Genomic DNA, 27,922 nt, shown 5'->3' with positions numbered 1-27,922 from the left:
CCCTCCTCTCTCCTTGCTTCCCTCCCTCCCGACATCCGCTCTCCCTCCCTCCCTTCTTCTCCCATTCCCCCTCCCCTCCCCACCTCTTCTCCCCCTCCCCTCGCTGTCAGAAACACAGACAGACAGAGAGATAGAGACACTGTCAGAGACACACTGTGGGGGGGTGGGGGCGTCCCAGCAAGCTGTTGGGGGGCTCCCGGTGTTGCAGTCGGTAAGTAGAAAATGTTTTATTTATTGATTTTTTATTATTTTTTTATTTTTTATTAATATTTTTTGATTGATTTATTGGTTTATTTATTGATGTATTTATTATTGATGATGGCTCTTTATTTGTAAAACTGAAGTGTTTAATGTTTGTAAACTTCCCTTTAAACCCTAGCCCCCCCCCCCACCATTCCCTACGCCTGATTTTCTAAAGTGTAGACAAGATTTTTTCGAACGTACAAAAATCTTCACTTACTCCATTCTAAGTTAGCTTGGAGTAAGTTTTCACTGCCTAAACTTTGAAAACAGGCGTAAGTGGCCGGACGCGCCCCCTTTTGGAAAAAAATTCTGTTCCAAAGTGAAACTGTTCCAACTGACTAGAACTGGAGCAAACTAAATGCCGAGAATTCAAATTTCTAAGATACTCCATTCTAAACCAGTTGCTCCAAAAAAAAAAGGAACTCAGGCCAAAACTTGGCCCCTGTATGTTTACAAGAGTGCTGTCGACTCCATCAGAAAAGCTTTCGCCTCCAAAACTCACTTCTCTTGGGGTTTTATTGAGAGAGATTGTCAATTTGTCAGAAATTATGGGTAGTCCTGTAGTTTGTACTGGAGCCCATTAGGAACTGAGTCATTTGCCCAAATGCCTTTCCACATGGGGATCTTGCAACTGCCTGAAAGAGGAGCTTGGCGTCCAATCAATCTGATTTTCATTCAACTCCCGGTGGCAGAGATAAAAGCGGTCATGTATCTTATATTATTATATATAACTGTATCCTAACATTCTATACATGACTGTAATAAGATATGACTTGTAACCACCAGCACATACCTTACCACCAGGGGTGCACTTGCAAGAGACAGGTATATAAGGGCAGGTCTCAGGCAAGTGCAGCATTCCAGAGCTGTGAAATAAAGGTGCAGGTCCAGAGTGACCTTGACTTCACTACATGCCTCGTGTGAATCTGTACTGAGGGGACAGGACTTTACAGTGGCGACGGGTTACGGGATTACAGAATCCACAGAATGGCGAACAACGGATCAGATGAAAAGTACAATGCGGGAGACAATTGGGAGGACTTTATAGAAAGGCTCCAGCAAAGCTTTGTAACCAAAGACTGGTTAGGCGACGGTAAGGCAGACAAGAGAAGAGCCCATCTCTTGACCTGCTGTAAGCTCGAAAACATACGCTTTAATGAAGGATCTGTTGGCGCCCGAGAAATCAGCAAGCAAGTCGTTTGAAGAATTGAGCACACTGGTAAGAGACCACCTGAAGCCAGCGAGCAGCCTACACATGGCCAGACACAGGTTCTACAACTACAGACGCTGTGTGGGCCAGAGCATACCTGACTTCGTGGCGGAACTTCGGAGGTTGGCTAGTTTATGTGAGTTCTCTGATGAACTGACGAGAGAAATGCTGAGAGACTTTTTCATTGAAGGAATAGGCCATGCAGGCATATTCCGAAAGCTCATAGAGACCAAGAATCTGACCTCAGAGGCAGCAGTACTGGTTGCACAGACATTCTTGGTAGGGGAAGAAGAAACGAGGTTGATTTACAATGCAGGTACGACAACTAACGAAATATTGGAACAAGAAGTTCACAGCACTAAACAAGCTGCTACCCCCACACACAGACAAAACCGGGAGAACAGGCTCTCGACAGCAGGCAGAAGCCATCAAGGGCCACAGGAACGGCCGTTCACACCTCATCAACCCACAATGCGAGCAATCAACTACAAACTGAGAGAAGCTCAAGAGAGATCAGCCAGACGCAGCTCATTCTTTGGAAACTCTTTGAACAGTGGAACAGGTCTGTGCTGGAGGTGTGGGGGTGAGCACACGGCAAGGGGATGTCGATTTCAGCAGGCTGTTTGCAGATATTGTGAATATACAGGGCATTTGGCCCGCATGTGCAAAAAAACGGCAGCTCGGCTGGTATACGAATCGAATGGGTCGGAAAGCGGACCAGAAGATGGTGGGGACAGTACCCGGGACACCGGGTCAACACGATCAATGGCCGCTGCTCCTACAACAGGACGCCTCCTATAATGATGAGGGTCCTACTCAACGGGATATCTGTCAACATGGAGCTGGATACGGAAGCGAGTCAATCTCTCATGGGCGTTCAACAATTTGAACAACTGTGGCCGCATAAAAGAGACAGACCAAAACTCACAAGGGTCGACACCACACTAAGGACCTATACCAAAGAAATCGTACCAGTCCTCGGCAGCGCCATGCTCTCTGTCACACACAAAGGGACAGTAAACAGACTTCCCCTGTGGATTGTCCCCAGAGACCCCCCAGTACTGCTGGGGAGAAGCTGGCTGGCAAAACTAAACTGGAAATGGGATGATGTCCATGCCATGTCATTAGATGAACGGACTTCCTGCTCAACAGTTATAAAGCGATTTGAACATCTCTTTCAGCCAGGTGTGGGCACTTTCAAAGGGGCCAAAGTCAAAATCTACATCACACAGGATGCTAGACCGGTCCATCACAAGGCCAGAGCTGTACCCTATGTGATGAGGGAAAAGATTGAACACGAACTAGACAGGTTTCTGCGGGAAGGCATTATATCACCTGTGGAATTTAGCGACTGGGCAAGTCCCATCGTCCCAGTCATGAAGCCTGATGGATCCGTGCGAATCTGTGGGGACTACAAATCTACCATAAACAGAGTCTCCCTACAGGACCTGTACCCGCTGCCCAGAGCGGAGGACTTATTTGCCACATTGGCTGGAGGTAAACTTTTCTCAAAATTAGACCTCACATCTGCGTATATGACGCAAGAATTGACCGAGGAATCCAAGCTACTCACCACCATCAACACACATCGAGGCCTTTTCATGTACAATCGATGCCCATTCGGCATCAGGTCGGCAGCTGCCATTTTCCAGCGCAACATGGAGAGTCTGCTCAAGTCCATCCTGGGGACGGTTGTATTTCAAGATGACATACTTATCACGGGCAGGGACAGCGACTCCCATCTCTGTAATTTGGAGGAAGTACTAAAGCGGTTGGATCGGGTAGGCCTATGAGTCAAGAAATCCAAGTGCCTGTTTCTCGTACCCGAGGTTGAATTTTTGGGCAGAAGGATTGCCGCTGATGGAATCCGCTTAACAAGAGAGTCCAAAACAGAAGCAATTCGCCTGGCACCCAGGCCCCGGAATGTCTCAGAACTGCGCGCCTTTCTCGGGCTACTCAATTACTTTGGGAACTTTATGCAGAACTTAAGCACGCTGCTGGAGCCTTTCCATGTGCTACTCAGGAAGGGGTGCGATTGGTTTTGGGGGGACGCCTAGGAACGTGCCTTCAATAAGGTACGCAACCTTCTGTGTTCCAACAGCGTTTTGACTTTCTTTGACCCAGGTAAAAAGCTAGTTCTCACATGCGATGCGTCAGCGTATGGGGTCGGGTGCGTTTTGCAACATGTCAATAGTGCGGGCAAATTCCAACCCATAGCTTATGCCTCCAGGTCACTTTCGCGGGGCGCGGTACGGACTGGTAGAGAAGGAGGCGCTCGCGTGCGTGTACGGTGTCAAAAAGATGCACCAATACCTTTTCGGGGCCAAGTTCGCGTTAGAAACCGACCACAAGCCCCTCACGTCCCTCCTATCCGAGAGCAAGGCAATAAACGGCAACGCCTTGCCGCGAATTCAACGGTGGGCACTCATGTTGGCGTCCTACGACTATACCATAAGGCACAGACAACTGTGCCGACGCGCTCAGCAGGCTACCCCTGGCGACCACGGAAGGGTCTGACGAACAGGACTGTGAGACAGTCATGGCAATCAATGTCTTTGAGTCCACAGGTTCGCCCATGACAGCTTGCCAAATCAGAGCCTGGACGGCCAGCGACCCCACGTTATCCTTAGTAAAAAGATGTGTTCTAACTGGTGACTGGGCAGAGGCTCGCGATGCCTGCCCCGAGGAATTAAAACCCTTTCACAGGCGCATGCATGAGCTATCACTACAAGCAGACTGCCTGATGTGGGGCAGCCGAGTAGTTATGCCTCTGCGAGGCAGAGGGGCATTTGTCCGGGAGCTCAACCGCGAGCACCCGGGGATCGTTCTCATGAAGGCCATAGCCAGATCCCACGTCTGGTGGCCTGGTATTGACGCGGACCTGGAGCTCTGCGTCCGAAAGTGCACCATTTGTGCCTAACTCAGCAATGCCCCCAGGGAGGCTCCACTGAGCCCCTGGCACTGGCCTACCAAACCGTGGTCGCGGGTGCACGTAGACTATGCGGGCCCATTCATGGGCAAAATGTTCCTCGTAGTTGTAGATGCATTTTCAAAGTGGATCGAATGCACCATTTTAAACTCGAGCACAACCTCCACTACTGTGGAGAGCCTCGCAACCATGTTTGCAATGCACGGAATCCCTGACATATTGGTCAGTGATAATGGTCCGTGCTTCACCAGCGCAGAATTCCAAGACTTTATAATTGACCACGGCATAAATCATGTCAAGACGGCACCGTTCAAGCCGGCCTCCAACAGCCAGGCGGAGAGAGCAGTGCAAATCATTAAACAAGGCATGCTTAAAATCCAAGGTCCCACGCTGCAGGGTCGCCTGTCGAGACTGCTGCTGGCATACAGACCTCGCCCGCACTCATTGACTGGGATCCCCCCAGCGCAACTGTTGATGAAAAGGATTTTAAAAACAAGGCTCTCATTAATCCTCCCAGACATGCACGAAATCGTTGAGGCAAAGTGCCGTAAGCTGACTGAGTACCATGACAGAAATTCGAGGGGGAGATGGAATGAGATAGGGGACAAAGTGTTTGTACTAAACAATGGCAGGGGTCCCAAATGGCTTGCAGGGACAGTAACGGGCAAGGAAGGGGTAGTACAAATGGACAATGGCAAAACCTGCCGGAGGCATGTAGACCAAGTCAAAAGCAGATTTACCAACAACACTGCGGAACCAGAGGCAGACTGCAATGTGGAACTCGCACCACACCTGGTGGACAGACAGAGGGAACAACCTGAGGAAAGGGCAATCCCAACAGACAGCCCAGGCGAGTCAACAACAATCACACCAATCGAAACACAGCCCAGGCGAGATACCAGCAACCACACCCAAAGAAAAACAGACACCAAGTCAAACAACTGAACCACAACTCAGAAGCTCCATGCGAGAGCATAGACCACCTGAGAGACTGAACCTATAAAGACAATAAGACCTTGGGGGAGGGTGATGTCATGTATCTTACATTATTATATATAACTGTATCCTAACATTCTATACATGACTGTAATAAGATATGACTTGTAACCACCAGCATACCTTACCACCAGGGGTGCACTTGCAAGAGACAAGTATGTAAGGACAAGTCTCAGGCAAGTGCAGCATTCCAGAGCTGTGAAATAAAGGTGCAGGTCCAGAGTGACCTTGACTTCACTACATGCCTCGTGTGAATCTGTACTGAGGGGACAGGACTTTATAAAAACGTGCCCACAACTCTGTTTGGATCTCTCCGCCAGGTTTCCATCTCTGCCACAGCACTGAAACCAAAGTCACAAATGACCTCCTTTATGACGGTGACCTTAAAACCCACCTCGTCGACCCAAGATTTTGGTCACTCTTCCCAATGAATAGATAATGAAAGGTCATCAACCTGAAATGTTAACTCGGTTTCTCTCTTTACAGATGCTTCCCGACCTGCTGAGCATTTCCAGCATTTTTGGTTTTTATTCCTATCATCTTGTTTGGCTCAGTGCATATTTTTTTGCTTACATTTTCCTGAGGGAGATGTCAATAGTACACAACTGGAAAGTGCAATTTTCCCGCTAAGTTACATTCTGGTTCAAGGAGCGGTAATGCATATAATTCAATGTCTTTGTGTTAAAATGATTGTATAAACAAGCCATATATATTCATCAGCATCATAGGCAGTCCCTCAGAATCGAGGAAGACTTGCTTCCATTCTTAAAATGAGTCCTTAGGTGGCTGAACAGTCCAATACGAGAGCCACAGTCCCCGTCACAGGTGGGACAGATAGTCGTCGAGGGTAAGGGGTGGGTGGGACAGGTTTGCCGCACGCTCCTTCTGCTGCCTGCACTTGATTTCTGCATGCTTTTGGCGATGAGATTTGAGGTGCTCAGCTACCCTCCCGGATGCACTTCCTCCACTTAGGGTGGTCTTTGACCAGGGACTCCCAGGTGTCGGTGGGGATGTTGCACTTTTATCAAGGAGGCTTTGAGGGTGTCCTTGTAACGTTTCCTCTGCCCACCTTTGGCTCGTTTGCCGCGAAGGAGTTCCGAGTAGAGCGCTTGCTTTGGGAGTCTCGTGTCTGGCATGCAAACTATGTGGCCTGCCCAGTGGAGCTGATCAAGTGTGGTCAGTGCTTCAATGCTGGGGATGTTGGTCTGGTTGAGGACGCTAACATTGGTGTGTCTGTCCTCCCAGGGGATTTGTATATATTCAGACAAGAAACATCAGGAGCTCAGAGGCCAAGGTCAAAACAGACTTTGCCAAATAATGTTGGAGACAGAAAGAAAACTTTCTCTCCAAAAAGTAATCAGCATACAATGGCTGTACAAACATGTCAAGATGTTTGTACAAAACAGCTTCACAGCTTGAAAGTCTGAATTATGCAACCGATATTAAAATATGGCCTCACACGAAGATGTCCTGCCCTCTTTTAACAAGGGGAAATATTTCACATTCACACACCTTTAAACAATTTAAACACATTCCCATTGCTTTCCCAGGCTGGTTCTTGGAAACTCTACCATTTTCCTCAACCGCATTAGTGTACACTCAGGAGGCTAGTTATTTATTCACTCATTCTCTTTTTGGAAATCACAAATGATTTGTAACCTGGATTTTTCAGAAACCGTTGGGGTGACAGGAGCGTCTTTAGACTAAAATGGGGATTTGTCCAGTCTTTTCATTTCCGATTGCAATTCAGTGAGTCATGTTGCGACACTTGGCTGTGTGGGCATCACATGAAAAGAAGCCCACCACATTTGACCAGCTTGCCTACATATGTCCACGCACAGAATGGCCAATTAGTGGAGGGCAGCTATTGCTCACGAAGGTTAAAGCCCATGGGATACAGGGCAAAGTGGCAAGTTGGATCCAAAATTGGCTTGGAGGTAGGAAGCAAAGGGTAATGATTGATGGGATGTTTTTGTGACTGGAACGATGTTTCCAGTGGGGTTCCGCAGGGCTCAGGAGTGGATCCCTTGCTTTTTTGTGGTATATATCAACAATTTAGATTTGAATATAGGGAGTATGATTAAGAAGTTTGCAGACGACACTAAAATTGGCTGTGTGGTTGATAATGAAGAGGAAAGTCGTGGGCTGCAGGAGCATATCAATCTACTGGTCAGGTGGGCAGAGCAGTGGCAAATGGAATTTAATTCAGAGAAGTGTGAGGTGATGCACTTTGGGAGGGCTAATAAGGAAAGGGTTTACACATTAAGCCACTTAATAGTGTAGAGGAACAAAGGGACCTTGGAGTGCTTGTCCACAGATCCCTGAAAGTAGCAGGCCAGGTGGATAAGGTGGTTAAGAAGGCATACGGAATGCTTGCCTTTATTGGCCGAGGCATAGAATATAAGAGCAGGGAGGTTATGCTTAAATTGTAGAATACTTTGGTTAGGCCACAGCTAGAGTACTGTGGCCTAACCAAAGTATTATACAATTTAAGCATAACCTCCCTGCTCTTATATTCTATGCCTCGGCCAATAAAGGCAAGCATTCCCCTTTAGGGCTGCTGACCAAGGGCCGTGCGGCTCTTTTGTCAACCGTTGTGGCCACGATGGGCCGAAATGGCCTCCTTCTGCGCTGTAGATTTCTATGTTTCTATGAACCATATGCAAGTAACTGCCGCCACCATCGCGGGAGAAAAGGAGAAATAAATCCCTTTGACTGGAGGTTTAATGTTCTGAGGCTGCAGTCTGCTTAATAAGGCCATGAATGTTTAAACAAATGGAAAAGATTACAGAATTATTTGGACCAAAATACTGCCAACAGTAGAATGAATATTGTCCCACAGGCCAACATCATTCGTAAAGATTGCTCAACCAAAATAAGGTCAGAAAACCACGTGACCTTAAGAGGTCCTTAAGTTAAACAAATGCTACTTAGAATCATTGTACGACAGGAAGCTCCAAGGGTGGCAATCTGCAGGTTATTTCCCCAGCGAGAATAGGGAACTCAAAGGGTTGCTGTCAGCTGTGGCTCAGTGGGTAGCACAGCGGCTCAGAGTCAGAAGGTTGTGGGTTCAAGTCCCACTCCAGGAACTGGAGCCAAAAAAAAAAAAAATCCAGGCTGACACTCCAGTCCAGTGCTGAGGGAGTGCTGCACTGTTGGAGGGCCGTCTTTCGGATGAGACGTTAAACCGAGGCCCCGTCTGCTCTCTCAGTGGATGTAAAAGATCCCATGGCACTATTTTGAAGAGGAGCAGGGGAGTTATCCCCGGTGCCCTGGCCAATATTTATCCCTCAATCAACATAACAAAAACAGATTATCCGGTCATTATCACATTGCTGTTGGTGGGAGCTTGCTTGTGCGCTCATTAGCTGCTGCGTTTCCCACATTACAACAGTGACTACACTCCAAAAGTACTTCATTGGCTGTAAAGTGCTTTGAGACTTCCGGTGCTTGTGAAAGGCACTATATAAATGCAAGACTTTTTTTTGGGTGTTAAGTAGAGGGTTTCTGTTTTATGGGACATTAGCACTAGCTCTGAGGAAGATGGAAGTTATTCTGGAAGGATGAACTACATTTGAACAGAAGTACTGGCAAAACAGATGAATAGGAAAGTGAAGTAATTTAAACTAAGGCGGCAGGGAGGAGAAATAAAAGCAATCAAGAGCATGCAGAGAAGGTAGAAATAGATGAGGTTAATATCTCAAACTGAAAAGAATTTAGCAAAAGGTATAGCACGTAGAAGGAAGTAAAAGGAGAAAACTCAGATCAATCAGTTATAGTAGAGGAAAGACTAAGATAAAGGACGGCTGTTAGTGTGGACAAATAGTGTTAAATATGCATCAAAAAGATAAAGTATCTGCACATGTATTATAATGCCCAAAGTGTGGCAAATAAACAGAAAATTAGAAGCAATTGTGTCATAGTAAGATATGGACTTAATAAAGCTCGCAGAAACTTGGCTGTAAACTAGGCGGGAGCAGAAAATAAATAATGGTTATTATATTTTTATAGATGTAAGGAGGAGTGGCAATATTGGTGAAGGAGGGAATATGCGTTAGAGAGGACTGATGTACACAATTAAATAAGGTTCAGTCAGAGTCAATAATGTTATGGATAAAAAGGGATTGTTGTAATAGTGGGGTTGTACTACATACCCCTAATTTTGGGCGGGAAATGGAAGAAATCTGTAGACAGATCAGGGAGATGAGCAACAACAAAATACTCGGAAATTTTAACCCACCCAATTGATTAGGACAGGGAGAGAGTAAATGGAAGAAAAGAAGATTAGGATTCCTAAAATGCATTCGGGGCTCCTTCCTCGAACAATATGTTGGTATACCTACATGGGGAGAAAGGAGCTGAATGTGGGTGAGCATCTTAGGAGCAGTGACCAGAATATAATCAGGTTTAAGGTCCAAAGAGAAATGTAGGATCCTCTAGTGTTAAAACACACAGGGCTAGAATTTCGGTTTTCAGCGGAAACGGTGGTTTGACGCCAAAAATTACCATTTTCGCTTCGCTACCGTTTTTAGGCCCGCTTTTCGGCCTTTAATTTGCGCAGCGGTAAAAAAACAATCGGCGTTGCGCGAGGATTCGCTGCGTAAACCGCGAATTTTGGCAACTTTAGTCCAGGGTCGATAGAGTTGCGAGAGACATCTTGGGAAGGAGGGGGGGGGGGGGAAAAACAACAAAAAGAAAATTGCAAAAAACATTCACAAAACCCTTACCTACTAAATCACTGAAAAAGAATTCAAAAATAAAAACTTTAACTTACCTTTTTTGGGCAGGTCTTCATACATACCTCTGCTGGCAGGGCTGCACCACAGATTTTACCCGCTCGGTATTCTGGGCGCAGAATACGGGTCCCGAGAGCACCAACATCGATCGCAAACGCTATTTCGGGTGTTGCACGTTGGCGCGCCACTCCCCGGCGGTACGCGGAAGACCCCGCCCCCACCGGGTTTCCGTCGCGGAGGGTCAAATCGCGGCGAAAACCCGGTCGCAAAGTCAGCGAAATTCGAGCCCATAACATTTGTACCAATCCAGCTAGGATGACCCCGACACTCAGCAAGTAAATGAAGGCACAATGGGGCCGAGATTCACCCCGCCCGAAACAGGTCGCACCTTCCGCTTATGAAGTGATTTCTCTGCCGTGTCAGGTGAGGTGGCGTCTTCGGAGAAATTCAGCCCTGTCGGTTTTTTTTCTTTTTAAAGTGGTTGGCAGCCAGACCTAACCCTGGGGGGGGGGGGGGGGTGGGGGGCACAACTGCACGGCCGATCTGGAAGTCGGCCGGCGAAAAAAATAAAATGCCGGCCACGGCAGTGGGCCCTCGCCTTTAATGGCCGCCGCGTAGACAAGTCCCATACACAGAAGACAAGGTGCAGCGACAGAAAAAGCTGTCGGTGGGTGGGTTGGGGGGGGGGGGGGGGGGGAGGGGCACCACTCGGCGGATCGAGGATTTTTACAGCTGAATTTGGCTGGAGGTGCAGGGGATGGGCTTTGATCGCGCGCTAAGGACCGGTCGGGGGCGGAGGGGCGGAAGTGGGGACCGGCAGAAAAATCCCCGAGCTGAATTTTGCCAGCGGCAGCCATTGGGCTGGATCTGGGCGGCCGCTCGACTCTGCCGCCTGGCTGCTGCTGCGTTCCGGCGGTAAGCGGTCTTTTTTGGGCACTGAATTTACATATTGGGGCTGAAATTGCCCCCCCCCCCACCGTAGAGCAATGGGGTGGGAAAGGAGTTACCGCTCAGTCGAGGCAGAGGGGCCAACAATCGGGACATTGCCCTCGTCACTTTTCCCGGTGGAGGTGGTGACTGCCCGGTCCATGTTCCAGCCCCGTTGGCCACACACCGGCACCTCACCGCCCAGCGGCATTCCCCTTCACGCCCCGCGAGGGAAACTGCCTCACGGGAGGGGAGTGGCCGCCGCCCCCAACAGCTTATCCCGGCGGGGAGCGGCCAGTGGCTGGGCGGCACTTCTGCCCTTAAAGGGGAGGGCACTTCCGCCCTTAAAGGGGAGGGCACTTCCGCCCTTAAAGGGGAGGGCACTTCCGCCCTTAAAGGGGAGGGCACTTCCGCCCTTAAAGGGGAGGGCACTTCCGCCCTTAAAGGGGAGGGCGCACCGCCCCGGCTGCCATTTTATTTTAATTGTCGGCCGACTCCAAAGTCAGCCCGACAATGGTGGCCACGGGGTTCGACCGGGCCGCCAACAAGCAGCCCGGCAGCAACCCCCCCCCCCCACCCCCCGGCCCAGCCGAAGCACTCCCTGGTGGCCCAGTGAGCATCATTAAAGTGGCTGCAGAGCTCGCAGCAGCCCTTTAACTGCAGGGGTGGGGGGGGGAAGGACATGGTGATGCGTCAACACGGCACTCATCACACCGTCCACCTTCCACCCCACTCCCACCCGAAACACCGCCCCGACACAAACTGAAAAAGACGGCAAAATCGCTCTAATCACCGCCCCGGTAAATAAGTGTGCCCTATTGGGGGCGGAGGGCCAATTGCGACACCATTGGGTTTATGGGCAGCTTGAGGTGTTTACACCCGTCAATGTACGCGGATAAGCTACCATTTAACAACCTCTAAAGAAGGAAGCAATAAACATACATTGCACGTGGGAAAAAATCCTCATTATACACCACCTTATCGACACACACACACACTCGCTTGTGCACATACATTTATCTCTTTACTTTAGAATAGCTGACAAAAAAAAATTAAATCAAATTATTTTAAGATCAAGCTTACATGAGCAAAAAATGCCTGTAGAATAATGTAGGAGCTGATCCTTATATTTTCAGGGTGGGGGAAGACAGCAAGTGGATGCTTGAGGAACTCGCTCAAGGAAATATTTTTTATTTCCTCTGGTCACTGGGACCAGGAAATTGCTCTGTTGTTTGTCATTGTTGTAACAAGTGGCTTATCAAAAGAAAGCTGAACCACCAGCAAGATGGGCGACAAATCTTTGACCAAAAAACCCCGTTACATGCAAGTTTTCCGTACCTGGGCAATTACCTTCACCATCTTCCAGTTTTCTCTTCTTAATGTTGCGCTGAAATTAAAGAAATATTTAAAATCAAACTCCAAAATCTGAGAAGGATTTAAATAGAAAGTGTAACTAAAGAACAAAAGTAAAGACTTTCCAAAGCCACGGGGACCTAAAGCAAATGCCAAAATAATCTAAAAGGCCAAGTAGAAATACTTTTTAAATACAAGGAAACAAAAAGTGAGTGGAGAAATAGAACAGTTAAAGTTAACTGAGATGAGCACAAAGCAGATTATAAATGGAGAGGATTATTGGGTTGGATTTTTGGTTTTGCCGTTTGTGGCGAAAACAGAGGCGGGGTGGGAAAATTACCACCCGGGAAAAGTCTGTGCTCTGGGGAGAAGTTTTTGCCATCTGGGCCCTGCTGGGGAACAGCGCTAAGGGAGGCGTTGTACAACTACTGCGGCGCAAAAATGGGAATCTCGCCAACTAAAGTGTGGGGCCGGGAGCGCTCAGAGAGAGGCCTTGGGGCAGGGCCGAAACAAAAAGCCCACAAAAACATTCCCAAAACATTGCCCACACCACCACAACACAAATTACTAAAATAAAAATAAAAGAACGAACACTCGTACTTACTTTTTCTGCACTTTACCTACCTCACCGCCGCCGGCATGGCTGGACCGCTCTGGTTTACCTGCCGGTCATCGCGGGCCGCGCTTCAGGGCGTATAGGTCGGCGCGACTCAAAACTCGAGCCGCTGTTGCAACGAGAGGCGTTGCACATGTGGTGTGGCTCTCCCCGGCGGTGCGGCTAAGTGTCGCCGCAAAACCCAACCCAAAGCTCCCGACGGGGCGCAGGAAACCTCGTCGGCCCATTTCACGCCACTCCGGGGCGAGACCTGGAGCGCAAAGGTCCCAAAAATCCAGCCCACTGTCTTCTGTTTCTTTATTGTCCTTTATATGTCCTACTGTATCATGTACGCCAACGACACCCAGCTCTCCCAACCACTCCAGTCTTCAAGTTGTCAGACTGCTTGTCCGACATCCAGTACTGGATGAGCAGAAGTTTTCTCCAATTAAATATTGGGAAGACCGAAGCCATTGCTTTCAGTCCTCGGCACAAACTGCATTCTCTAGCCACCGACTCCATCCCTCTCCCTCTCATCTTTCCGAGGTTAAACCAGACTGTTGGCAACCGAGGCATCATATTTGACCCTGAAATGAGCTTCCGGGCACAACCGCCCATTTCCACCTCCGTAACATCGTCCGTCTCAGCCCCTGCCTCAGCTCATCTGCTGCTGAAACCCTCATCCGGGCCTTTGTTACCCCTAGGCTTGACTATTCCAACGCACTGCACTCCTGGCTGCTGAACCATTGATGGCCATGCCTTCCTGGGCTCCAAGCTCTGGGACTCCCTCCCTAAACCTCTCCACCTCTCTAGCTCTCTTTCCTCTTTAAAACCTACCTCGTTAAACAAGCTTTTGGTCATCTGCCATAATTTCTTCTTGTGTGGCTCAGTGTCAAATGTATCTGTTTTGTCCTAATACACTCCTGTCAAGGGCCTTGGGAGGTTTTACTAAGTTAAAGGCGCTATATAAATAAAAGTAATTGTTGTATATTACATTCATGTTCCCTTTCTTCCTTCCCATCAGTTTCTTGGCTCATTCCTGCAGTTCTTCCATCCTATTCCACCGCTGAATACCGCAGAATACTAAGAACTCGCATTTATATAGCACCTTTCACGACCGTAGGACGTCACAATGTGTTTCATTAGTGGGAAGTGTCTGTCCTGCGTTGCACTAAGCGTCCCAACTAGATGACATGACTAGATGGACCAGAGGGTCTTTTCCAGTCTGTCAGTGTAAAAATTATCCCAAAGGTTTCATTTTGTCTCGCTATCCTTAACTCGTTCTTCCCATTTTAAATTCTTTCAGTCAGGATTACACACCGTGAAGCCTTGCTCTCCAGAGATCCACATTCTGAAGTAGTTTTTTTTATTTATTTGTTCAGCCCTCATTTTGAGCTTAAAAGTAACCAACACTAGGATAACTAAACCCAAAATACTCCAACTTATCTAATTAATCCCTTCTTACTTGGAGCAAATCCCGTATCTTTCCCCGTGTGGGTTTCCCAACTGCTGTTTTAAGAAAATATTTTTTAAAAAAGGACTTTAATAAACATGGTGCACAGATGTTTCAACTGCAAGTCTCCATCTATAATCGGGAGGATTTTAATTCCCAGGATTATAACTGAGGCTTTACTGCAGTACGTCCACGTAATTTAAAAAAAAAATGATGGCCAGTAACTGTACCCAATACAATTTGTGCCAATCTCCAATTCCGTCCTTTCAGCACCATACAAACCACCCCACCAGCTTTCTTTCATGATCCTACACATCGCCCCACAGATATCCCTTACTACAGGCCCATTTCAGTAACTCTATTATATGTAATTGCTCCCTATTATGTCCAACTCGTCCATTTTACTTAGGTTCCTGACATTCCTAAACATATATCTTAGAAATGAAGACAAAGAATGATCGAAATCTTTGATTCAGTCCTAAAAAAAAAATCATAGCAATGTGATTTTCTCTTTCCCCTAGGTACGCAGTTTAAATGTTCCCCAGTTGTATTATTCATTCTAACATCCAAGATGAATGTGCCTCCTCGGTTCAGCAGGAGGTTGTCCCAGTGGCTCAGAGTTCCCCCCAGTAGTCAGTGGGCTAAGAATATGACCCCCCCCCCCCTCCTACATTACACATTGAATCATACCGAATTCTGGCATCGTCTAAATCCAGGGCACTGGGCAATGCACAAGAGTATTCCTGAGATAACTTAAAAAGGAAACAAAAATAATAGCCATTTCACTCAGCGTCCAGCCAAACACACTCCGCCCATCTCATATCCTTTAAAAAAAAAATCCTTTGCTCAGCCAAAGTTATGGTCTGCCGTAAATTGGAAAGATTCTATTAAGCCAAGTTGGCATAAAAGAGAAGTTACTCAAGGTGCCTCTGAACGATAAAGAAAGACTTGGATTTATATAGCGCCTTTCACGACCACCAGACGTCTCAAAGCGTTTACAGCCAATGAAGTACTTTTGGAGTGTAGTCACTATATTGCAATGTGAGAAATGCGGCAGCCAATTTGCACACAGCAAGCTCCCACAAACAGCAATGTGATAATGACCAGATAATCTGTTTTATGATGTTTATTGAGGGATAAATATTGGCCAGGACATCTTTGAAATAGTGCCATGGGATCTTTTACATCCACCTGGTTTAACATCTCATCCGAAAGACGGCACCTCTGAATGTGCAGCATTCCCTCAGCACCGGCCTGGAGTGTCAGCTTGGATTTAGGTGCTCAAATACCAGGAGTGGGACTTGAACCCACAACCTTCAGACTCAGGGGCGAGTGTGCTAATAACTTTTGTAATGTGGCAAATGTGGCAGCCAATGTGCGCACAGCGCGCTCTGACAAACAGCAACATGATAATGACCAGTTAATCTGTTTTGCGCCACGGCTGACTGCCAATGTTGTACACTGCCGTAATGCTGCAACTGTTTAAACACAGTACAAGTACATTACAGCATAATTTATGCTCATCGCTAGCTATCTGTACCAACTAAACCCAACTAAATGAGAATCTAGTACATTAAACCTTACTTCATCATTGATAAATAGAAAAGAGCTGTTAAAAGTTCGAAAACAATCTGAGTGTGAGTGTTGCCAAATCATGATTGAACAACTTCCACGACCCCAGTTACATCCCCAGCAGTGAAGCACTGACCACACTTGATCAGCTCCGTTGGGCAGGCCACATTGTCCGCATGCCAGACACGAGACTCCCAAAGCAAGCGCTCTACTCGGAACTCCTTCACGGCAAATGAGCCAAAAGGTGGGCAGAGGAAACGTTACAAGGACACCCTCAAAGCCTCCCTGATAAAGTGCGACATCCCCACTGACACCTGGGAGTCCCTGGCCCAAGACCGCCCTAAGTGGAAGAAGTGCACCCGAGAGGGCGCTGAGCACCTCGAGTCTCAATGCTGAGAGCATGCGGAAATCAAGCGCAGACCAATCCCACCCACCCCTTCCCTCAACGACTATCTGCCCCACCTGTGACAAGAATCTGTGGCTCTCATATTGGACTGCTCAGCCACCAAAGAACTCACTTCAGGAGTGGCAGCAAGTCTTCCTCGATTCCGAGGGACTGCCTATGATGATGATATTAACAGGCTCCAAGTGCTTCTTCAAATCAGTTTCAGTATACTTTGTTCTCGCCTTCAAATGCTTCCATAACCTCGTTCACTTTTTCTGACACTGGTCTGCTGTTTGTTCCTTCTCCTCTCCATTCCATCACGATGGATGGACTTTCAGCATCAGACCCTTACTCCCTGGGCCTCTCCCAAAATCCCTCTGCCTTACCCTTTCTCTCCTGTGTACTACAGCATTCTGAGGGCTTGTTTCAGCTGTTCTATCTGCCACTAATCTATTCCCCCCCACTGCTTGGTTTAGAAAAGCTTTTCCATTCAGTCGTGCTCAGTGACAGATTTCCAATGTGAGGAACGCTATATAAATGCGAGTTCTTGTTGCTAAATAAATATAAGCAGCAAGATAAGCTTCCCGGAGGAACATTCATTTATCACAACAGTATTAGTAGCCTCAGAAGTCACATTTCCAAACTGCTTGGACACACAAGTCCAATTTTGCAATTTGGTGGAGTTGTTGTATTTCACTTCATACTCTCTAAAGGAGGGGAATTAATAATTATTTCTAGACTCTAACATAGATAGATCGTGCCAAGCATAGTGAACAGTGAGGAGGATTGTGATAGCTTTCAAGACAGACAGGCTGGTGAAATGGGTGGACATGTGGCAGATGAAATTTAATACAGAAAAGTGTGAAGTGACACATTTTGGCAGGAAGAACGAGGAGAGGCGATATAAACTGAAGGATACAATCCTAAAGGAGATGCATGAAGAGAGATCTGGGGGTATATGTGCACAAATTGTTGAAGGTGGCAGGGCAAGTTGAGAAAACGGCTAAAAAAAACATACGGGATCCTGGGCTTCATAAATAGAGGCATAGAGTACAAAAGCAACCTTTATAAAACACTGGTGCAGCCTGAACTGGAGTATTGTGTCCAATTCTGGGCACCACACTTTAGGAAGGATGTGAAGGCCTTAGAGAGGGTGCAGAAAAGATTTACGAGAATGATTCCAGGGATGAGGGTCTTCAGTTACGTGGATAGACTGGAGAAGTTGGGGATGTTCTCCTTAGAGCAGAGCAGAGAGGTGATTTGATCGAGGTGTTCAAAATCATGAGTGGTCTAGACAGAGTAGATAGAGAGAAACTGTTCCCATTGGTGGAAGGGGCAGGAACCAGAGGACACAGATTTAAGGCGATTGGCAAAAGAACCAAAGGCGACATGAGGAAAACCTTTTTACGCAGCGAGTGGTTAGGATCAGGAATGCGCTGCCTGAGAGGGTGGTGGAGGCAGACTCAATCGCGGCTTTCAAAAGGGAGTTGGATAAGCACCTGAAGGAAAATATTTGCACGGCTACGGGAAAAGGGCGGGGGAGTGGGACTGGCTGAGGTGCTCTTGGAGAGCAGGCACGGGCTCGACGGGCCGAAAGGCCTCCTTCTGCGATGTAACAAAAACTTGTATTTATATAGCGCCATAAACGTAGTGAAACGTCTCAAGGCACTTCACGGGAGTATGAGATAAAAAAATTCCACCCAGCCGCACAAGTAGAAATTAGCACAGGTGGAGGTAGCTTTTAAAGGAGCCTTTGAAGGAGGGAAGAGAGGTAGAGAGGCGGAGAGGTTTAGGGAGGGAGTTCCAGAGCTCAGGGCCCAGGCAACGGCCACCAATGGTTGACTGATTATAATCAGGAATGGTCAAGAGGGCAGAATTAGAGGAGCGCAAACATCTCGGGGGGGGGGGGCGTGGGGGGATGATTTTGGGGCTGGAGGAGATTAGAGAGATAGGGAGAGGCGAGGCCATGGAGGGATTTGACAATAATGATGAGACGATGGTGGAAACACGTTGGAGAAGGATAGAGCGGTGTCAACGGCTGCAGACAAGTTGAGAAGGACAAGGGGAGGATAGCTTGCCTTTGTCAGTGTCACAAAAGGATGTAATTTGTGACTTCGATGAGAGCCGCTTCGGTACTGTGGCAGGCGTGGAAACCGGATTGGAGGGATTCGAACATGGAATTGCGGGAATGATGGGCACAGATTTAGGAGGAGACAACATGATCAAGGGCTTGAGAAGAAAGGGAGATTGGAGATGGGGCGGTAAGTTTGCAAGGATGGAGGGGGTCAAGGGTTGGTTTTTTGAGAGGAGTGATCACGGCAGATTTGAGAGAGGGGGACAGTACCTGAGGAGAGTCATTAACAATGTCAGCTAACATGGGAGCCAGAAAAGGAAGTTAGGTAGTCAGCAGTTTGGTGGGAATAGGGTCAAGGGAGCAGGAAGTGGGTCTCATGGACAGGATGAGCTCGGAAAGGTCATGAGGGGAGATCGGAGAGAAACTGGAGAAAGATGTGAGGTCAGGGCTAGGGCAGGGGGGATCCTTCGAGGAAGTTTGGCCCAGTGGGCTAGGGGAAGGGAAGAGGCAGAGGCGGCCAAACTGATGGTCTGAATCTTAGAGGCAAAGAAGTCCTTGAGGTCCTCACACTTATTGTCAGAGGTGAGGGTGGAGACTGGGGAGAGGGGTTTAAAAGGACGGTTAGTAGTGGAGAATAGAAGCCGGCGTTTATCCTTTTTTACTACATTAAAGGCACTATATAAATAAAAGTTCTTATCTACATTCCAGAATGATTCTGGAATTGTGAGGGATTTTGGCAGACGAGAGCAGGACCCGATAGTGCTTTATGTGGTCCAGCTAGATCTGGCGGTGAGCGGCTAAACCAGTCGTCCACCATATCCATTCAAGTCTGCGTCCCGTGGACTTGAGGGAGCGAAGATCAGGGCTGTACCGGGGGAACAGCCAGAGTGAGAGAGAGTAATTATTTTAACAGGGACTAGGGCATCAAAGGTGGTGGTGGTGAAGATGTGATTGAGCAGATGAGTAGCTGCAGAAATATCATGATGAATGGAGGGCCAAAGGATGGACAGTTGGGAGTTGATACATGCAGTTGTAAGAGAGTCGGAGAGTTTTTTTTTTCCAGGGGCAGACACAGAAGGAGGTAGAGTTGGCGCGGGGGGGGGGGGGGGGGGGGGGGGGGAGGGGAGGGGTGGAGAGCAATACAAGGAAATGGTCAGAGATGGCCTTATCTGCGATGGACGATTGACATGATGGGTGTAGTGAGGCCACGAGAGATGGCAAGGTTGAGGGGCTGGCTGTGAATATGGGTTGGGGAGTTTACATGGAGGAAGAGATTAAGGGAGGACAGGAGGCTAGTGAACTCAGAGGAGAGAAACTATTCTATGATTCTGTGTAAAGCACAGAATGCCTGATGTTGGATTTAATTTGTAAGCAGATTATGTTAAACATACAGTAGAATTCCTATGCATTTCATTGTGTTGTATTGTTGATGCAATCTTAAAAATAAAACTCACACCCCAAAAGGTAGCATTGGAATAGTGCTAAATTCACAAGGAATTCGATGAGGATTGCTGAAATCACCAACAGGGAGGGACCAATCACGAGAAAGCTATCTTTCCATTTAAACTGCTGCACACATCTCAATACAAAGAGACCCCCCATTACAAACACATGCACTGCACTTAAATGTTGACGTGTTCATTGTGATGAGCGGCCAGAACTGGACATATACATTATCCAAGCTAAACTAGACACAATTTGATACCTTATCCCACGTAACTCTAAGCTGATCATTTTCAGACTGTAAATTCAAATGCAAAGAAAGCCAGAGCTCAGGTTTGTCTTCACAAAAAATCCCCAGCATTCAAATTTGGTTAATTTAGTCAACTTTCAGGGTCAGTTGCCACTCCCATCGGTGCACATTCACAATAATTGTCCCAAGAGAGACCTGGCATATTTTCTCCTCCTGAAATACTCACTGCACTATCCAAACCATCATGGCTGTTGGTGAGCATTATAGGCTCTGGCACAGGCAAGTTGAGGTCTGAATGAATGGTAGCCAAATCCGAAATATTCAAGAGGGGTTCCTGGAAAGGATAGATCTTGCAGTTAGTTCATGCACACAAAAAAACACATCGACATACAATTTATCACAAAGCCAGTCAGTATGGACATGGCAATAGTGCAAATTCTGTGATAAAAAGCGAGCTAATTTCCATTTGTATTGACTACAAACAATAATCAGATACTTTCAAGAAAAAAAAGTTAAAAAGGTTCAACTTTTACATCGCTATTTACAAATTAAAGTGCTCATTACAATAATATATAGATAGAAAGGTCCCTAATATGTTAATGTTTCTATTTCAACATTTGCATGGGTTAATTCAAGTTATTGCATAATTATTTGTCGCACAAGAGAGACAATGATGAGGAATAGACAATTTTCTTTATTAGATAATGAAAAGGTCAGTAGAAAACCAATAGAAAATACACGAGTATTTAAAGTACTAGAGGAATTTAACACAAGTTCATCATTTAAGGACAGCAATTAATGCAGATCCACACAAAGCCATGAATTCTCTGGCCCAGAATTTGCAGTCAGCAGTGCAGTGAAGGCCTTCGTCACTGGCTGAAGTAAGTTCCACTCAAAGATTAAAACAAGAAAGACTATTATATAGACATTTATATAGCACCTTTCATGACCATGGACATCTCAAAGCACTTTATAGCCAATGAAGGACTTTTGGAGTGTAGTCACTGCTGTAATGTGGGAAACGCCTATTTGCGCACAGCAAGCTCCCACAAACAGCAATGTGATAATGACCAGATAATCTGTTTGTTATGTTGATTGAGGGATAAATATTGGCCAGGACACTAGGGATAACTCCCCTGCTCTTCTTTGAAATAGTGCCATGGGATCTTTTACGTCCACCCGAGAGAGCAGATGGGACCTCGGTTTAACGTCTCATCCGAAAGACAGCACCTCCGACAGTGCAGCACTCCCTCAGCACTGCACTGGAGAGTCAGCCTAGATTTTTGTGCTCAAGTCCCTGAAGTGGGACATGAACTCACAGCCTTCTGACTCAGAGGCAAGACCGTGCTACTCTCAGCCACAGATCTGGCGATCTCTGTGTCGAGAAGTTCGGGTTTTCCGATGTACAATTCAAATCAACAGAGTATAGCGGGGAATCCCGAGTGCGAGCTGCTGTAATGCCAACAAGCTGTCGAAGCAGTCAAGCAAAATGTAGAATTCTCAGAGACAGTGAACCAGGAAGTAGGTAAGCGCTTGAAATTTTAACTTTTAAAAAAGATGTCAGAGAGCAAAACAAAGATTGGTGAAAAGGCAAACCTGAAATACTGAACAAAGTTTATTAAAAAAAATGTTTTAAAATTAAAAATGGGTAATTTGTTTAGCAGTCAATATGCTGTTAAAACCCCAGTTACACCCAATCCCGTTGGGTCTAATTTAGAGGGGAATTTACCACGGTATTACTACAGAAGAGACAAAATTTGTGTCAGTTTCTTGATTTGAGGGATTTCACAGATCTCTGGCTGTGTGTGTGTGTGTGTGTGTGTGTGTGTGTGGGGGGGGTCTCTGGCTGTGTGTGTGTGTGTGTGTGTGTGTGTGTGTGTGGTGGGGGGGGGGGGGGGGGGGAGAACACAGAGCAGCCAGTCATCATCATCACAGGCGGTCCCTCGAACGAGGAGGAGTTGCTTCCACACCAAAAGGGATGAGTTCACGGATGTTTCAATGAAGGACCCGCTGTTCTAGTCCTAAATTCCAATTGAAGGGGTGGAAGATGCCAGTGCGTGGATTTTTTTAAACATGTGGTGACCGTTGCACATCAACCATCACACGGGTTTGACAGAGCCAGGCCTTTATCCAGTGGTTAAGGGTTGAACCAGGACGACTGGAGACCAGCTCTGCTGCATGGACCTAAAGCGCTCACATATCGCAGTGTGGGCTGGCCTGTGCTGCCCCATGGCCCTCGGCTCTTCTGGGCTCCGTACCCTCATTTGCCGCACCTCCGCTACAATCTCTCAACGCTCCTACCGCCACAAACATTCGCCGCTCCTTCCGCCACGATCTCTCGCCGCTCCTTCCGCCACAAAAACAACCACCGCACCTCCGCGCAGCCAGTGTCGGAGCAGTGAATGACAGACCGCAACTTCAGGATTTCCACATTAGGCTGCGCATGCGCGAAATGCTGAAGTTGGTTAGTTTCAATGGTGGAATGACGGCAAAAGCTGCCAGTTCGCTGTCACCAAGATCGCAAACTTCAGGCCACAGAGCCCCCATCGCCAGCAGGGAGCCACATTGGAAGGGACTGCGGGTTCGAGATTCAGTTCTGTGACATTATCGCCCTACGCCCAGCCCACTGGGATCGGTGAATTTAGCCTAAAATCAGTAACTTATTCACATCCGACAAACGTTTGTGGATCTTACCTTCAGAAAACCATCTAGTTCCAATAACTTCTTTGGAAAGAAACTTGCAACTAAGTCTTCTGCCTAAAGTACAGGAAAAAAATGCAAATCAGAAAAAAAACCCACATGAAATTGACTGTTTCCATAGAGACAGTACTACAGGCTGCAAACTGTAACTAATGCATCCCTAACACACAAATGACATGGGGAAATTCTACTGCTTTGTTATATTTTTTATGGATCTATTTAACAAAAATCTGCAAGCTTCATTCATACATTTCCAGGTACAACAGCAACAGGCCGACATACTCAGATAGTTAGTTATGAAATATTAAATTCTTTGAATACGAAGACATTTTTGCATTCACATAAACTTTCACATATGTAGGCCTTTTTAGGTTAACCCATAAGGGTGACACGGAGTTGCCCCAATGTCGCCAGACGGAACATAAAATATTAAGGCAAGTGCCCTAGGGCACCACAAATATGAAGCATAAAAAATAAATAGCTACATAATACAGTGACAATACAGAGAATAATTACATCATAACTTCATTGCAAATATCAATTATCCCCTCCATGTCTAGTCGCGGAAAGAGCTATGCTTAGGAAGAAAATTAATTTTACCTCTAGCACCTAGATGCTAGCAGAGATGTAAGGGATGAGCCTCCTCCTTGATACAGTAAGAATGAAACATTTGGTTGTTTTTAGGGGCAAGGCCATGAAGCCTGCATTCTCGCCCTCAGTCACCTTGCACCTACAGTCGTCATGTGGATAAATAGGCAACCGATCCCAGTCCTCCAACCACTGCTGCTCTGCAATGGTCATAAGGCAGCACTTAACAGTCTATGGACAAATCGCCCATTAACTTTCCACCACCCCCTGGGAGGTGTCCAGCATCCAGTTAGAACACAAGAAATAGGAGCAGGAGTAGGCCATTTGGCCCCCCGAGCCTGCTCCACCATTCAATAAGATCATGGCTGATCTGATCTGATCTTGGCCTCAGCTCCACTTCCCTTGCCCTCTCCCCATAACCCTCTACTCCCCGTAGATCAAAAATCTGTCTACCTCTAACTTAAATATATTCAATGACTCAGCCTCCAAAGCTCTCTGGTGTAGAGACTTCCAAAGATTCACAAACCTCAGAAGAAATTCCTCCTCATCTCAGTTTTAAATGGGCAAACCTTTATTCTGAAACTATGCCCCCTAGGGGAAAACATCCTCTCTGCATCTGTCCGGTCAACCCCCTTCAGGATCTTATTTAGGTTTCAATAAGATCACCTCTCATTCTTTTAAACTCCAATGAGTATAGGCCTAACCTGCTCAACCGATCTTCATAAGACAACCCCCTCATCTCAGGAATCAACCTCGTGAACCTTCTCCGAACAGCATCCAATGCAAGTATATCCCTCCTTAAATACGGAGACCAAAACTACACGCAGTACTCCAGGTGTGGACTCACCAATACCCTGTACAGTTGTAGCAGGACTTCTCTGCTTTTATACTCTATCCCCCTTGCAATAAAGGCCAACATTCCATTTGCCTTCCTGATTACTTGCTGTACCTGCATACTAACTTTTTGTGTGTTTCATGTACAAGGACCCCCAGATCCCTCTGTGCCACAGTATTCCGTAGTCTCTCTCCATTTAAAGAAGTTGTTTTTTTATTCTTCCTGCCAAAGTGGATAACCTCACATTTTCCCACATTATACTCCATCTGCCAAATTTTTGCCCACTCTTAACCTATCTATATCCCCCTTTGCAGATTCTGTGTGTCCTCCACACAACTTGCTTTCCCACCTATCTTTGTATCATCAGCAAATTTGGCTACATTACACTCGCTCCCTTCATCCAAGTCATAGATTGTAAATAGTTGAGGCCCCAGCACTGAACCCTGTGGCACCCCACTAGTTACAGCGACCCATTTATCCTGACTCTATTTTCTGTTAGTTAGCCAATCCTCTACTGATAGTAACATATTGCCCCCAGTTAGCATTTCTCTACAAATGCATTGCCGATATCATCGACTAAGTAGGAGGCTGGAGGGAGAAGAAATGTGTCTGTTACATTGCCGAGACCCCACAGGACTATAGAATCAGGTATCTGCCAAATAACCCCAAAGGCCAGGACTGTGATCTTCTCTCGTGTGGCTTCTGCTGAATCACAAGCAGACACAAGGGGCAGGATACCACCTGTACAACCTGCCAAAAATTGACCCATGCTCCCAACAGCAATACCTTCACATTGATAGTTACAGAATAAAAAATAAGGTTTATATTTAAAATCAGTGAGCAAGTCATCAATAGTTATTCTCAGGTTCCCAGTTGGAGGCTTCATGCTGAGACCTGAGAGCTGGTCATCTCCTCACTTGAGAGTGAGTAGTGAATGTTACAGGGTGGCTGCAAGTACAGAGTGAAAACAACTGAGGAATATCAGTAGCCATTTCACGTGAGATTTGTGTTGTCAACAGAAATCCTGGCAAGTGTAAACCAAATTGCTACTTACTTCAGCAGTGACCCGCTCTCTAAAAGCATCAACCTAAACAAGAGGAAAAAAAAGCAAGTTATTTTATAGCTAGTGTAATTTGAAAAACACATCACAGTATTGTATAGGTTGTCAAACAGGGCTCCCTAGGTCCTATCTGCGTAGATAAGGTCTCTATCAATCTTTTATCAGACTTCTGTCAATTTGGCATCAATTCTTTGTTGGATCTGTTGGTGTACGAACAAGAAATGCATTTGGGTAGCTGATGACATCTTTCCGAAAGGAGTACAACGGATCCCAGGGATACGACTATATTTGCTTAGGATCACCCGTAGATAAGATTTGAAAACCACTGCAGTATATGTAGTACCGTAAAAAGTTGTCAGCAATATAAAATGTACACAATGATGGCATGAGTATGACATATCTCAGGGTATTAGAACAGTTTAGAGCCAATCTTTATTTGGGGGAGGGAGCTGGTCCTAGAATAAGCACTTGACTTCCTCAAGTCAGGCACAATTTATGAATTTGTGATTTGATACTTCTGCAAATTTATATAATAGAACCTAGTTTGGTTGCTAAGGCAAGTTGTGCAGCAACAGAATGATCAAAGTGAGAAAAACTACAACCAGTGTTTACAAGAACCAAATGCAAACATTTGCGAGACAAAGTGCTGATGTGGAAGATTTGATTAGAAATAGAGAAGTGAACTATAGGATTTATTATCAGTCTGGTCAATAGCTGCAGTTCTTTGAATATTGTGCAGTCTACTACAAAATCCAGCGATGGGACCATCATCTTTAAGCGTGGTATACAAGTTACATCAGTGTATTAGCCATATCCCATATAAACATTTTTGAAAGACAAATTTAAATCTAGATTTTTTTTGGATGGAGTAGAAATGCAAGCAATTCAACACAAGTTTGTTTGGGTTTATGATGCCTGACTAGCCTTCAAAGGTCTGGGGATTAGGAATGGAGTCGAGGAATACCCACCACCAAAAAATACCTTCCCGACACACTGTCTTAACCTAACCCTAGCCCATCATACATTTCTCTTTCACATCTTTAGTTTTAAAAATGCTAACAAAACACAAATGATTCACAAGAACAAGATTATGTATTGCCTTACAGACCTTCACCTTTAATAACTACTAACTTATCCTATCCAAGTTCCCGGTTTGGGGAAAAGGTCCTATCTCTACCACAGATGTATCAAAATCTTATATTCTGGTGAATCTTCATACCATATATTGAATAACTACATTTCCTTGGACACTCTGGAAATAACAGCCCCGTATTAAACAAAGATTGCATTCAAATAAACACACTGTGGACTTATAACCTTCATATCTGCTTGTTACAGGAAATGGAGAAACGATTTGCTTCAGTACCTCACCCATTTAAAGTCACTTTTCCCCAACGTTAAATATAAAATGAAAATAATCAGACATATGCACACACACGATGATGTTTTGCTGGCGTTCCTCAGCAAATGAAATCCATGCCTGTATGCTGGAGTTTACTGTACTGCAGATAACAAACAGGTGGGACAGATTATGATCAAGTTGTTGCACCATGAAAATGATAAGAATATTGACAATTATTCTATATATTGGAAATAAGTGAGAGCAATTCAGTATATGATGATCATCTTGGGATCAAATACATAATTTATTTGTAGTTAATTGCCTTTAAAGTTAGAGAATTATCACCGAGAATCTACAGCACAGAAACAGGCCGTTCAGCCCAACTGGTCGAGGCCAGTGTTTATGCTCCACACAAGCCTCCTCCCGCCCTATTTCTAATTGCATCAGCATATCCTTCTTATCCTCTCTGGGTAATCAAGTCTCTCCTGAATACCTTATTGGATTTATTAGTGACCATCTTGTATTTATGTCCCATAGTTTTGGCCTCTCCAATTAGAAACAGAAAATAGTTGCAGGAGTAGGCCATTCGGCCCTTCGAGCCTGCACCACCATTCAATAAGGCTGATCATTCACCTCAGTACCCCTTCCCTGCTTTCTCTCCATACCCCTTGATCCCTTTAGACATAAAGGCCATATCTAACTCCCTCTTGAATATATCTAACGAACTGGCATCAACAACTTTCTGTGGTAGAGAATTCCACAGGTTCACCACTCTCTGGGTGAAGAGGTTTCTCCTCATCTCGGTCCTAAATGGCTTACCCCTTATCCTTAAACTGTTACCCCTGGTTCTGGACTTCCCAACATCGGGAACATTCTTCCCGCATCCAGTCCGGTCAGAATTGTGTGCGTTTCTGTGAGATCCCCTCTCATTCTTCTAAATTCCAGTGAATACAGGCCCAGTCAACCCAGTCTCTCCTCATATGTCAGTCCCGCCATCCCGGGAATCAGTCTGGTGAACCTTACAAACCTTCAACTTTAATCATTACTAGCCTGTCCTCTGGCCTTGTCCCATTCAGATTGTGGGCCAGCCCCGACCTGCAAGAGAACATCTCCGCAGGTCGGGGCTATAAACAGAGCTGGAGCGCCGGGCCTTGGGATATTATGGGCCACCCCGACCTGTGTGAGAACACCACCAAAGGTCGGGGCTATAAACAGAGCTGGAGCGAGCCAC

The 27,922-nt window shown here is 46.3% G+C and overlaps 1 protein-coding gene across 3 annotated transcripts in view; it reads right to left on the bottom strand.

Moving 5' to 3' along the window:
- Nucleotides 1-27,922, bottom strand: part of psme3 (proteasome activator subunit 3) — a 59,340-nt gene that overhangs the window by 22,720 nt on the left and 8,698 nt on the right. For all 3 annotated transcript variants that reach the window (XR_011588217.1, XM_070864355.1, XM_070864354.1), the window contains exons 2-5: nucleotides 25,344-25,376; nucleotides 22,861-22,923; nucleotides 20,393-20,500; nucleotides 12,380-12,428 (exon numbers count right to left, since the gene is read on the bottom strand). Coding sequence is in view for 2 of the 3 variants with exons in the window: in XM_070864355.1 (XP_070720456.1) it covers nucleotides 12,380-12,428; nucleotides 20,393-20,500; nucleotides 22,861-22,923; nucleotides 25,344-25,376 (253 nt within the window). In the remaining variant the exon portion in view is untranslated. The remainder of the gene's footprint in view (nucleotides 1-12,379; nucleotides 12,429-20,392; nucleotides 20,501-22,860; nucleotides 22,924-25,343; nucleotides 25,377-27,922) is intronic.

Source organism: Pristiophorus japonicus, chromosome 21 (assembly GCF_044704955.1).
Source record: "Pristiophorus japonicus isolate sPriJap1 chromosome 21, sPriJap1.hap1, whole genome shotgun sequence".
Lineage (NCBI taxonomy): Eukaryota > Metazoa > Chordata > Chondrichthyes > Pristiophoridae > Pristiophorus > Pristiophorus japonicus.
Note: the sequence above shows the minus strand (reverse complement) of the source record. Positions and strands in the feature narration are given on the sequence as shown.